The sequence below is a fragment of the Notamacropus eugenii genome, chromosome 5, assembly GCF_028372415.1.
Source record: "Notamacropus eugenii isolate mMacEug1 chromosome 5, mMacEug1.pri_v2, whole genome shotgun sequence".
Taxonomy (NCBI): Eukaryota; Metazoa; Chordata; class Mammalia; order Diprotodontia; family Macropodidae; genus Notamacropus; species Notamacropus eugenii.
The window spans coordinates 341,575,981-341,589,635 of NC_092876.1; the positions used below are offsets into that span (position 1 = coordinate 341,575,981).

Genomic DNA, 13,655 nt, shown 5'->3' on the forward strand with positions numbered 1-13,655 from the left:
GCCTATTTGATGAGTTTCCCAAATGCTAGCTCTGCTAGTTCCACAAAACAGATTTTTGGCAATAAAAGTGAAATGTGACATGCCTGGTTTCCAGGCCTAGGAGTATTACATTCACCTCTACCTCCCTTTGGCAGCTAGGAGGAGCCACAACTCACAGAGCGCAGGGCCTGGAGTCAGGAAGACTCCTCTTCCTGTGTTCAAATATAGTTTCAGACACTTACCAGCTATGTAACCCTGGGCAAGTCACTTAACTCAGCTTGCCTCAGTTTCCTCATCAGTAAAATGAGCTGGAGAAGGAAATGGCCAACCACTCCAGCATCTTTGCCAAGAAAACACCAAGGCCATAAAGAGTAGGACACAACTGAAAAACAGCTGAGCAATGATCCCCTTTCCCTGCCTCATTGAAAGCAGAGGGGAAAAGGTGTTTAGGGTGGGTCCAGGCTCTCAAAATTTAAATAAAAATACTTTTAATGACAAACCGTGGCAAAGTTTACCTGTTTTCCATACAGAGAAGTAGAGTTTTAAATTAGACATTTGCCTGTAAGGGATTTGCAATTGATGGTGCTTTTCCCAAGCTACAGCTACATCCTTAATCAAGCCCACCCTACACACTGGAGGTAATTTTATATAAATGTCACCGGTCCATTCTTGAGGAACTTTGGTTTTTCTGGGGCCTCATGAGAAAAAAGAACAGCAAAGAACAGAGGCAGATTTTTCTCTCACTTTATCTGGATGTGATTTTACATTTGCTTTATTTTGGGGTTAATCATATCATGAATTCATTCAATGAGAATTTATTAAGCAACCACTATGTGCAAGATACTGTACTGGATAATGTGGATACAGAGACAAAATGAAAAATCGTATTCACGGAATATGGAAAAAGTAGAGTTTAACAAGTCAGTTTTCTCAAGATTGCTCAGAGCAGCCTCAATTACAGCCCCATTCCGATGACTCATCCTAAGATGTAACTACAGATTTTTAAAAGTCACGTCAAAGTAATAAATGCCCTGATGGATTGTATTGAACTAGAAAAGTTTCTGACCATATGCCTGGCAATGGACTGTTCCTGGAGTCTCATCTCCAAGTGAGGAGTCTTTTTGGTCAAAGAAATCCATAAAATTATCTGGTGAGGTATAAAAGAATTTCAAGGGTTAAATGTGGAAGTCAAATTACATTGATGAAATCACAAAACTTTTGAAATATTAAAGTAGGCCTATAAGTGAGGGAACTCTGGTTTTTAGACAAATGGTCTGTTATTCACAGACTTGTGACAGAAACATCTCTTAAGAACACACAACTCCCTCAGTTCTAATTCCATATTCATTAATCAAACTTTGGATCTATAACTAGGTCTCCTGGGAGGATCTACTCTCCAGATAGGAAGTATTCTATACAGCTAATCTGAAACCTTCTTGGACCAAGTATATTCTCCACTGTAAATTAACAAACTTGCTAGGACAAATCAGCTTCAAATGAACTTGAATGAGTTAAATTTTTCAGGACCTGATTACATCTGGAAATAAGCTGACCATAAAGGTCACTTACTTATCAAAAGAGCCAAGTCTCAGAATCCATGAAGATTCTATTCAGTTAAATGCAACCAATCAGCCCCAAACTAAACAGCCTGTCAACCGATCAATATTACCAGAATTACAATTACAGATAGGGGGTCTCTTCCAAAAAGAGGAACCATAGCACAGACTCAAAGGATCACAGTAAATACAGTGCAGGGAATTTAATGTGGCAAATGTTAAGTCTAAGGGATGCTAATGTCTCTGTAATTGACGTGACACTGAATGAGCCGGCAGAAGGTCACAATCTTTTTCTGCATTTATAACCTTTCTTTTGAAATGATTAAAAAACTGTCGTGGCTACTTCCAAATTTGTCCCTCCTGTTCTTGCAACAAGCAGCTACAGGGGAAAATGGAATAGAATGTATTTATTACATGTCCCTTTTGATGGATGACTGCTCCTCCTTTGGCCTATTCGGTACTTATCTCTGTATGGCTGAATCAATGATGACTGAATGAAACTGGATGGAAGTTGTAATTTGAAAAATTAGGTATGATTCTTGTCAAGTATGACAGACTGATGTATTTCAATGTCAGTAAGTGCCTTCCCTGACAGTAGCTATCTCCCTTTTGGGGGCTTTTATTTTTAGTTCAACCAGCTGCTAATAGGCAAAACCTTAGATGAGGGATCTTAGAAATTACAGTGCCAGTTTATTTTTTCCTTCCCCTAGTACCACTTCTGGGTTTAAGTCTAGATACAATATTACATCATGTCAAATATCCTTATGTGTTTGGATGCTTCGTGACTTACTAACTTGATATAACGCTATTGTTTCTTCCCCCAAAAGATATAATTAGGTCCTCCCACATCTGGTAAAGCAGAATGGCTACTCTGATGGGAATCTGGGTTGAATGTGTTAAGTCATCTGGGGACTGACATTTCCATTGCTTTTCTTTTCTCCCCTGGAGAAAGTTCCTTCTTAAAACAATGATAGCTAGCATTTATATGCTTTAAGTCATAAAGGGCTTTACTTACATTATCTCATTCAAATCTTACAACAACTCTGAGAAGTAGGTGCCCAGTTTTATAGATAAGGAAAACTGAGATCTGAAGAAGATAAGTGACTTGTCTATGGTTCCCCAGTAACTAGGTCTCTCCTGATTCCCAAGTTCAGCATTCCCATCCTAAAAATGTCTTGACACTATGGGTGAAGATTATAACAGTACTCGGGGGAAAAAATAACCTTACTAAGCTTGGCCTCAAAGAAGAGATGAGAATTCCCCTCCCTCCTCTGACGAGGTAGGGCACTGAAGGTGTTGAACTCTGCACATATCACATTTGATTTTGCTGAATAGTTTTGCTGAACTGTTTTTTTCTTTGGGAAATGTCTGTCATGTAAAAAAATTTACAAATTAAAAAAACACTAGAAAAGAGATGAATTTTTTTTAAAATAAGAAAAATTTTGAACACTAAAAAAAAATATCCCATAACCCTCATGTGTTTTCCCTTATAACAAGGGAAAAACCAGTTAAGCAAATTCTGAGACGGCAACTATGTCTGAAAATGTGCGCAATATGCCATACCCACAGTGTCCCATCTCTCCAATGAAAGGAGGAAGGTGTATTACAGTTATCTTAAAAGATACCTGGCCTAGTCTGTACAGCCTTCCTTCTCTCTACAGGAATAAATCTACTTCAAAATTGTCAGATTGTAGGTACCAAAGCACCATAGATGACTAGAGTTGGAAAGGATCTGAAAAGATAATCTACTGCAGCATTGTCTAAAGGGTGAGGAACCTGTGGCCCTCTAAGTCCTCAACTGAGGCCTTTTGACTTCGAACTTCACAGAACAAATCCTCTTAATAAAAAGGATTTATTCCATAAAACTTGGACTCAGTCAAAAGGCTGCACTGAAGGACTTAGAAGGCTACATATGGCCTTGAGGCCACAGGTTCCCCACCCTTGGAACTGTGGTTTGGTAAAGCAAACTAAAGAGTCCCAAGAAGAGGAAAAATAAATCCTCGTAAAGGCAGAGAAGCACATCTAGTAAAGTCATCACTTCAATGTCTTGTAACTTTTCATCTGCCAAGTGCTGTACCTGCAGGACTGGGGGGCACTTGGTAATATAAAAAATGACTCTCTGGAGCCTGCTACCTCCTTGCATCTTTAATGACTATTTGAGAAATGCCTGCAGTTGGGCACAAAGGGCTGTTTATGGGTAAGGGGCTGAGCTGAGTTGAGCCAAGCCACCTGGGACTTCTAGCACCTAGGACACCAGGGCCATCATCAGCTCACACCCATGAGTCTCTGCGCTGGCCCTAGAATCAGAGGGGGACCTTCTAGCATCACCTATCCTGAAGTTACTGTTTGTAGCCTCCAACCTTAGAGGTCATAATCAGGGGCCCAGAAGCTACCAACCAACTTAGCGAGCTCTGTATGTTCTGCCCTACACTCCACTCACTGTGTGCTGGGCACCTTGTGATTCTCCTTTGCTGCCGCACACCTGACTCTGGCTTCTCAGAAAGTCCCCATCACCTCCCGTAAGCTCCTTTTCTCTGCCCTGGTTCCCACTCTTCACTTACTTGTTACATATTCCTTTTTGTTATGTTATCCTTTACATTAGATCTCACCAGGATATGCCCCACCATATGCCCCAACTTTTCCTGAATGGTCCCAATTTAAATACTCTGCTTCACTGACAGAACAGGGCTGTTGTTGTTGTTGTTTTGCCAGAAGTAATGTTAATGGAATGGGAAGATCTTTCCCACCTATTAATAGGTCTATGTGACCCGCTCTGAGCTTTGGCCCAGCTGACTGCTGTGATGGAAACTGAGTCACACAGAACCTGAGTCACATGGTATGGTGAGGGGAGCTTGCCAAACAGGTGGAGCAGGAGGAAAGTGAGAGTGAGGCAAAGCTGAGGCAGAGCAGCTAGCATGAGTGACAGAGGGAGGAATTCTGCCTAGGGGAGGTTGTTTATGGGAAAGCCTAAAAGAGGGAAGGCTGGGGATGTGGGTGGTCCTTGAATTGGTGGTATGTATAAACTTCTTTGTTACCATGGTGGATTTGGCTTTCTGGTATCTGAATAAATATCTTGGTTTTGTCTTTGAGGAAAAGAGTTATTTATATTTTGTGAAATTACCCTGGAAATACACATGCATATTCATAGTGGCTGCTATGGGTATCACATTGGCATTACATCAGATCAATATTTGGTTTGGAAAGGATGGACCCATGAACCCTTTAAGCACAGGGATCTGAGGGTAAAGAATCATCTTAACCTTTCATCTCTGTTTTCAGTTGCTATCATTCTTCTTCTGTAGTGAACACTAAAAAGAACAGTACTGTCCTTCCTCCCACCCACCATTAAATTTTATTCTATACTCTCTGTTCCAGCCTGTCTGTCCTCCACAAAACTTTTCCTCAATACTCCAACCCACAATGATCAATTCCCTTCTCTGGACTCCTATTATACTCATAGTACACAGTTTGGCACTTATTTATTCCCTAAATGTTTTACACATGTTTATCTTTTCTTCCAACCGTACTTTAAACCAGGCCTGTACAACATTCAGCCTGTGGGCCACTTATGGCACATGCAGCACTTGCAGCTTGATAAAGGATTTTGGGTGGCCCAAGAAAAATGTAGAGGTTGGAAACAGGCCTGCACAACATGAAGCCCATGGGCCGCAAGTTGAGCAGGCTTGCTTTAAACTTTTTGGAAGAGAGACTATGTCTTAGTTTTGTTTTGTTTTTAATTTCCTACAAATACTTACACAATGAATGGCACAAAGTAAAAGTTATCGATAAGTTACTGAGATTGAGTTAATAAAATGAAAACAGAAACTCAACTTCATAAAAGAAGACAGACTCTCCACTGAAAATGAGGGGAAAATAAGTCATCAAAAATGTCTCTGCTCCTAAACTTTAAGAAAGAATCAAAACCCTTTCTCAGGCAATGTTTGCCTGCTTAAAACAGCAATTCAAGGTGTAGTTATTTTTTTAATTTAAGTTTTCAACATTCATTTCCACAAAATTTTGAGTTCCAAATTTTCTCCCCATCTCTCCCCTCTCCCCACCCCAAAATGCCAAGCATTCTAATTACCCATATCACCAACCTCCCCTTCCTTCTAACATCTTTCTCTTCCCTTATCACCCTCTTCTCTTTTGTCCTGTAGGGCAAGATAAATTTCTATACCCCATTACCTATATTTCTTGTTTCCCAGTTGTATGCAAGAACCATACTCAACAGCTGTTCCTAAAACTTTGAGTTCCAACTTCTCCTCCTTCCTGCCTCCCCACCCATCCCCATTGGGAAAGCAAGCAATTCAACATAGGCTATATATGTGTAGTTTTGTAAATGATTTCGTAACAATCATGTTGTGTAAGACTAACTATATTTCCCTCCATCCTATCCTGCCCCCCATTTCTTCTCTTCTCTTTTGACCTTGTCCCTCCCCAAGAGTACTGACTTCTAATTGCTCCTTCCTCCCATCATCCCCTCTACTGTGCTTATACCTCCCCCCCCCCACTTTACTGTATTGTAAGATTGGTTTTCATACCAAAATGAGTGTGCATTTTATTCCTTCCTTGAGTCAAATGTGATGAGAGGAAGCTTCACATCTTCCCTCTCACCTTTCCTCTCTTCCCCTCCATTGAAAAGTCTTTCTTGCCTCTTTTATGAGAGATAATTTGCCCCATTCCATTTCTCCCTTTCTCCTCTGAATCTATTCCTCTCTCACTCCTTAATTTCATTTTTTTAGATATGATCCCTTCCTATTCAACTCACCCTGTGCTGTGTGTGTGTGTGTGTGCGTGCGTGCGTGTGTGTGTGTGTGTGTGTAATCCCACCAACTACCCAGATACTGAAAAAAGTTTCAAGAGTTACAAATACTGTCTTTCCATGTAGGAATGTAAATAGTTCAACTTTAATAAGTCCCTTATGATTTTTCTTTCCTGTTTACCTTTTCATGCTTCTCTTGACTCTTGTGTTTGAAAGTCAAATTTTCTTTTCAGCTCTGGTCTTTTCATCAAGAATGCTTTAAAGTCTTCTATTTCACTGAATGATTATTTTTTCCCCTGAAGTATTATACTTAGTTTTGCTAGGTAGGTGATTCTTGGTTTTAGTCCTAGTTCCTTTGACTTCTGGAATATCATATTCCACTCCCTTTGATCCCTTAATGTAGAAGTTGCTAAATCTTGTGTTATCCTGAGTGTATTTCCACAATACCCTAATTGTTCCTATCTAGCTGCTTTCAATATTTTTCTCCTTGACCTGGGAACTCTGAAATTTGGCTACAATATTCCTAGGAGTTTCTCTTTTTGGATCTCTTTCAAGAGGTGATTGGTGGACTCTTTCAATATTTATTTTGCCCTCTGGTTCTAGAATATTGGGGCAGCTTTCCTTGATAATTTAATGAAAGATGATGTCTAGACTCTTTTTTTGATCATAGTTTTCAGGTAGTCCCATAATTTTTAAACTGTCTCTCCTGGATCTATTCTCCAGGTCAGTTGTTTTTCCAATGAGATATTTCACATTATCTTCCATTTTTTCATTCTTTTGGTTTTGTTTTGTGATTTTTTGGTTTCTCATAAGATCATTAGCCTCCATCTATTCCATTCTACCTTTTAAAGAACTATTTTCTTCAGTGAGCTTTTGAACTTCCTTTTCCATTTGGCTAATTCTGCTTTTTAAAGCCTTCTCATTGGCTTTTTGGACCTCTTTTGCCAGTTGAGTTAGCCTATTTTTAAAGGTATTATTTTCTTCAGCATTTTTTTGGGTCTCCTTTAGCAAGGTGTTGACCTGCTTTTCATGCTTTTCTTGCATCTCTCTCAGTTCTCTTCCCAGTTTTTCCTCCACCTCTCTTACTTGATTTTCAAAATCCTTTTTGAGCTCTTCCATAGCCTGAGACCACTGAGTATTTATTTTGGATGTTTGGGATACAGAAGCCTTGACTTTTATGTCTTTCCCTGAGCATTGTTCTTCCTCATCTGAAAGGATGGGAGAAGATATCTGTTCACCCAGAAAGTAACCTTCTATGGTCTTATTTTTTTCCCTTTCTTGGGCATTTTCCCAACCAGTTACTTGACTTTTGGGTCCTTTATCAAGAATATACTCTGGGGATTTGAAAGCTCTCAGTTCCTCCAAGGTGACACAATCAAGCCTGTACACTGGTCTAAGAGCAACCAGAAACTTTTGTGCCCAAAATCTGTGAGTAGTAGGAGTTTCCTCTCCACAACCACCTGGCCTCCAGTTCCAGCAAGCCAGGACTGGGGGCTGAGATTCAGATAAGTTGCTCAATCCTGGGGGCAGGGCTGCCATTCACAGTGAGATAATGATCAGCTGCTCAATTCCCCCAGGAGCATTAGGTAGGGGCAGGGCTGCCACACAGGGCTGAGGTAAGGATCAGCTGCTCAGTTCCCCCAGGGGTTTTATGATCCAACAATAGATGCAGGCTGCTGTGGGAGCTGCCCAATGAGACCTCTGCTGCCACTGCCTGAGGCCAGGACTATGGGAAGACCCTTCTTAGCCAGCTGAAAAAACCCTCTCACTGACCTTTGGTGCCTGTGGGTTAAGGGATCTGTGAACCACTGCTACTGCTACTGGGGTTCTGCCCTGAGACCTGCTGGGGTCCTCTTCCTGGTGTCCTGCCACACAGCCAAGGCTGGGCTGGGCTCCACTCTGCATCCGGTGCAACAGACCTTTCCCGTAGGCCTTTCAGGTCACCCTAGGCTGGAAATCTTCTCCACTCTGTTGTTCTGTGGCTTGTGCTACTCTAGAATTTGTTGAGAGTCCTTCTTTATGGGTATTTTATGGGCTGTGGGGGAAGAGCTCATGTAAATGCGTCTTTCCTACTCCACCATCTTGGCTATGACCCCTGTAGTTATTTTTTTTAAAGCAGTTTTAGTAAGATCCATGTCTTTTTGTCCCTTCTCTTTTCAACATTACTCTTTTGTAAATGGTTAAAAATAGAGTGAAAGTACTGGTAGCTCTAGACTAGGAAGCGTCAGTCCCTTCATTCTACTGATTAGGAAGTTATATGACTGACCCAAAGTCACATAGCCAGTGTGAGAGGCAAGATCTGAACCTTTGTTTCAGAGTCTTGTGACATAAAGTTTATTTTTTCTCTTATATCTACTGAAAACTTTTATGTATCCTATTTTAAATTTTATATCTGATCTAGTTTAAAAGGAAGATAAGCAGAACATAAAATTCCTTGCTTTTAAAAAAAAGAACCTGGTTAAGTTTTCAAAATCACAGAATCAAAAACTTGAAATGGACTGTAAAAAGAGATCCCAATGCAAGAGTTTCTTCTACTACATCCTTGACAGATGGGAAGCCAGCATTTACTCAGACACAATGACAAGGAACTCATCACTCTACAAGTCTGCCTGTTTTATTTATTGTTGGGAATTTCCTTCCATATACAGTATTAACATCTGCATCCTCCCAATCTCTATAGTTCTTTCTTTTGAAGTAACCCAGAATTAATCTACTCACTCTTTCATATGTCAGCCCTTTACTTAAAGACAGCTACAAAAACTCCATTGAGTCTTTTGGTTTTTTTAGCTAAATGTCGCTTAGAGGCTCTCTTCTGGACCCTCCTGGTTTAAGAGTGATTATCAATAGTAACTGTTGATGTTTCCCTCCCAGCCTGATGTCTTTCTTTTCTTTGCTTCATTAAAGGGGCCATGCCCTGGCTACTTCTTAAGCAAGCCTTAAAGAATGGGCATTACGTCACCCTAAGTAAGTATTTGCATAGACCTTGGCCTAAAGGGGTCAAGTTCTCTCAGTGCATCCTGGGTCATCTCCAGTCATCCTGATGAATATCTGATCACTGGATTCAGATGGCTCTGGAGGAGAAGTGAGGCTGGTGACCCGGACAGCCCTCCCTCACTCGAAACAAAGTCAAGCATAAGTCATGTCATCATTTCTCTGATGGCACGGTCTTCTTCTGCAATGAAGGACAAACGTGACAATGAGAGCTTCCATAGCTCTCACCTTCTCGGATACCCTTCTCCAGATGCATTCCAGTTTTTCAATGTCCCTTTTAAAGAGAAAGTGCCCAGAACCAGACACAATACTGTAGTTTCAGACTGGCTGGTACAGAGTGAACCAGGACCAGTACTTCCTCTGATCTTCACATAATGCAGGTAAAAATACGGTTCTTTTAGCAGAAGCATCACGGTAGTGGCTCATACTGAGCCTGTAGTCAACTAAAAGCCTTAGTATTTAACTGCTGTCATCTCATCTATCTTAGAAACTGATTTTTGAATCTACATGAATCAGTCAGTCAACCAGCAAGCATTTACTAAGGACTTACTAAGTGCCAGTCATTGTATTAATTGATGGGAAAACAAAGAAAGACCAAAACACTGCCTCTGCCCTGAGGAAGCTCACATTCTAATGAGGGAAATAACATATAAATACTGCACATATAAGGTATCCCTGTTAAATTTTACCTTTTGGTTATGAATTTCTAGCTTATTTTGAATTCTGATTCTGTCATATAACATATTAATTATCTGTCCCAACTTGGTGTTCAGTTTGCATGGTCCTCATATTTACTTTTGTGAATCAGTGGTCCCTGATTAGAGAAAAAAAAAGTTCACTGCACTTTACTTCTTCAAACTTTGTTACCCAAGTTTAGCATCAAGGATCTTTTGGGGATGCTAATTACTAAAATCAACTTGTATGAAGTCTACAGGAGACCTCCTCTATGCCACTTTCTGCATATAAAAATGACACTTGTTTCATCATGGCTACAAAGTCTATATTTCAGCCTATATTCAGAGTGCTGCATATAATTACCTACAGATGTGCCTCTTTTGCATAAGGCCAAATGAGCCCACCTGGAAAATCACTTTTTATCCATTGAAAATGAAGTATGGTGCATTAAGTCCCCAAACTGAGAGCTATGGAGTCCTCAAATCTATATGCACACCAAGCACTGTTATCCTAAAATTGTCACTTGGCTTCCATAAAGAGGAATCTGTGAAACTTTTTTTGATGTGAAAAAGAGGTCATGAAGCTCAAAGAGGTTGGGAACTACTAGTGTAGTGGAAAGAACCCCCAGGCTTAAGAGTAATGATACCTGGGTTCAAGCCCTAGCTTTGTCACTAACTAGCAATGATAACCAGCAAGTCTCTATCTCTTTGGGCCCAAAAATAATTACTCCTCTCTGTTCCAAGAGAGGCTCTTCTAAGTCTTAGTACAGTTTTGAGTTTTAATAGTTTTCTTATGACATTATAAAGTCAAAAGTTCACAGATCTTCTGATCCTTTGTACTCTTGCCATAAAATAGCACCAGGGTGGCCTTTTTTGGAGCCATCCAGGGCTGGCTAAGAATTATTTGTCTTTGACCTCTGAGAAGGCACTGTATATAGACTCTTCTAGTCTATACCTGTGATTCTCTGGGCCCATGCCCAGCCAGAAGCAGCTCCACTATGTGGTTCTTTCCTGCCTTGGTTTCCATGTGACAGCCATTTTCTACATGTTCTACCTTGAGACTTCATGCCCCAATCTCCTACATAACACACAATGCCAGAAATCTGTAAAAGCTGTCTAGGAAAGTGCCTGTCTAAGGGTATTAGGGTTCTCCTGATTTTATCTTGTCCTTTCAAAGCAATTTCAGTGGAAAATAAGAACTCATTACTGGATGATTAGTGTTTTACTCTTAGCTATGATAGTTTAACTCTCGTTCTGTTAGCTGGCTGTGAACCACTAAAAACACCTGTGTTCTTGGTTTACCATCATATCAATAAAAGATGCTTCCTTTATAAAAAGTTCTGTTTCTGTACTAATTCTGCACTTCCCCCCCCCCCCCCCAATCTAAAACACAACCCTCTTCTCTGTCTTATCCCATGGGCGGTTTATCAATTATTCATCATCCTATGGGATTTAGCATTCAATTCTAGCTTATGGGAAGAAAAGAGTTACAAAGGACAGTGCAGGAGCTGTAAAATAAAAATTAAAACCATAATGCTGCATTAGGCTGTAAACAACTTGGAACATATATGTTTATCTGTATCTTCCTTGATGTAAAGAAGTAGAAATCAATAACAAATCTAAATATATCCAAGGTCTACTTTAAGAAGATAAGAATTTTAAAGTGAAGCATAATTTATTCTTACCTTGCAATAGCTATTCCAACAATGCAGCCTCCAACTATAGACCAAAATCCAATCCAGCCAGCATCTACCTGATAAAAAAAAAAGAGACAATATTTAGCATTGGGTTGTTTATTACACTACTATTTAGAATAAATGGAAAAAAGATCCCCAGTGGCCAACAACTTGGTAGATAATTGGCAAATAATTATAAAAATCTAGAAGGAAAGAGGATTTAATACAGGAATATATAAAGGACCTGTAACTTATGACTCAGAAAATAAATTGTAGGGAGTTGCTTGATGTTCACAAAGGTTAAATGACTTGCCTAAGGCCACAGCCAGTAAGTGTCAGAGGCAGGGTTTGAACATACATTTTCCTAGCTATAGTCACCATACCAGGATATCTCTAATGATATTGATAAAACAAAGAAATCATGCTCAAAATACGACATATCTACACACAATCTTAACTTAGTGGGAATGTCCAGACTAACATTTTATCTGAATGTTTAAAACAAACAAATCAAAATAAATAGTTTAGTTCCTACGAACCAAATTTTGCTATCCCTCAAGGAGTTTATAAGATGACTAGATAAGAACTAAAATACAACTTGACCAGGTAACAATTTAGTATTAAAGTACACAATTCTGACTATAAATGTATTGTAAATATAAATGCACAATGTACATATATATTGGCTGTGGTAATCTGGGAACGCTTCATGGTAGAGTCAAGGCTTTCAAATACGAGGTCTATAAAAAAATGTTGTCTTAATCAATCTTGCTCTTCTAGAAACTCTATTTTCCCTTCTCCCTTTCATAGTTAAACTTTTCTGACACTCATTGACCTTCATTTCCTTACCAAGAACTTCACCTGCCTGTTGTAATACAGCTTCAGACCCGAGTCTCTATTGAAACAATTTTCTCAGAGGTCACCAGCAGCTCTGCCTCATCACTCAATTAAGTGTGCCCTTTCCCATTTCCACTTGAGTTTTCTCTGTAATATTTACCACCATTAGTGATTCTTTTCCTGTTAGTTACTCTTTTTCACTGGCTTCTATAACCCTCTGCTATCCTGGTTCTCTTTCCACATCTCTGACATATCCTTGAGTGTCTTCTTTATGAGATTGTACTTCCTCCTCCTGCTTCCCAGATGTTAGTGTTTTCATTTTTCTTTACTCCTGCCACTGTGCTGATGGGAATTATTGGGAGGTGTTTTTAGTGTTTAAAAAAAAAAATCAACACAATTTTACAAAAAAAACTACATAAGAAAAAGATATCCAGTGGATTAAAAAGTCAAGAACAACAAAACGTAGGCACTTATCCAAGGTCAGGTTGCCCTTGGCCTTTTTCTACTTCCTTTTCTCCTTCAGAGACTGAGGGCCATTTGGTGTAGTGGAAGAAGCAATGGATTTGGAGTCAAGACAATCTGGATTCACATCCTGTTTCTATTACCTACCACTTACACCTAAGCAAGTCACTTTATCTCTACAGGCCTCAGTTTCCTCATCTGTCCAATGTATGCAGGGTTGGGATTAGAAGGCTCCTAAAGACCCTTACAGTTCTGAAGGTATCATTCTATAATCTTATGGTGTCCAATTCCTCTCTGTGGATGTCCTTAAACCTCTGTCTCTGCCCTCACCCTTCTAACCTCATAATTCCAACAGCCTACAGGGCATTTCTACCAGACTTCCATGTTTTCACTTAAAACACAGAAAAGCATAAGAACGGAAAAAAGCACCAGACATTCATTAATGTACCATTGGAGGAGTTGTGAATTGGCACATTCATTCTGGAAAGCAATTTGCTAGGTTCCCAAAAGTCAATAAACTCTGCAAACCCTGCGTCCCCAGTAGGGGCTGTTCAAAGAAATCAAAAAAAGAGGAAAAGACTCAAATGTAAAAATATTTGTAGTAGCTCTTTTTTTATTCAGCAGCAAAGAACTAGAAACTAATGGGGTACCTATTAATTATGGAATGACTGAACAAATTTTTTAAAATTTAATTTTATTATTATTTTTTTAATGTTTT

General features: G+C 39.6%; 1 protein-coding gene across 1 annotated transcript in view; it reads right to left on the minus strand.

Moving 5' to 3' along the window:
* The window catches only part of SLC49A4 (solute carrier family 49 member 4), a 141,904-nt gene that overhangs the window by 55,044 nt on the left and 73,205 nt on the right, over window positions 1-13,655 (minus strand). Inside the window, exon 6 of the mRNA XM_072613790.1 lies at window positions 11,648-11,715. Within this exon, the coding sequence (XP_072469891.1) occupies window positions 11,648-11,715 (68 nt within the window). The remainder of the gene's footprint in view (window positions 1-11,647; window positions 11,716-13,655) is intronic.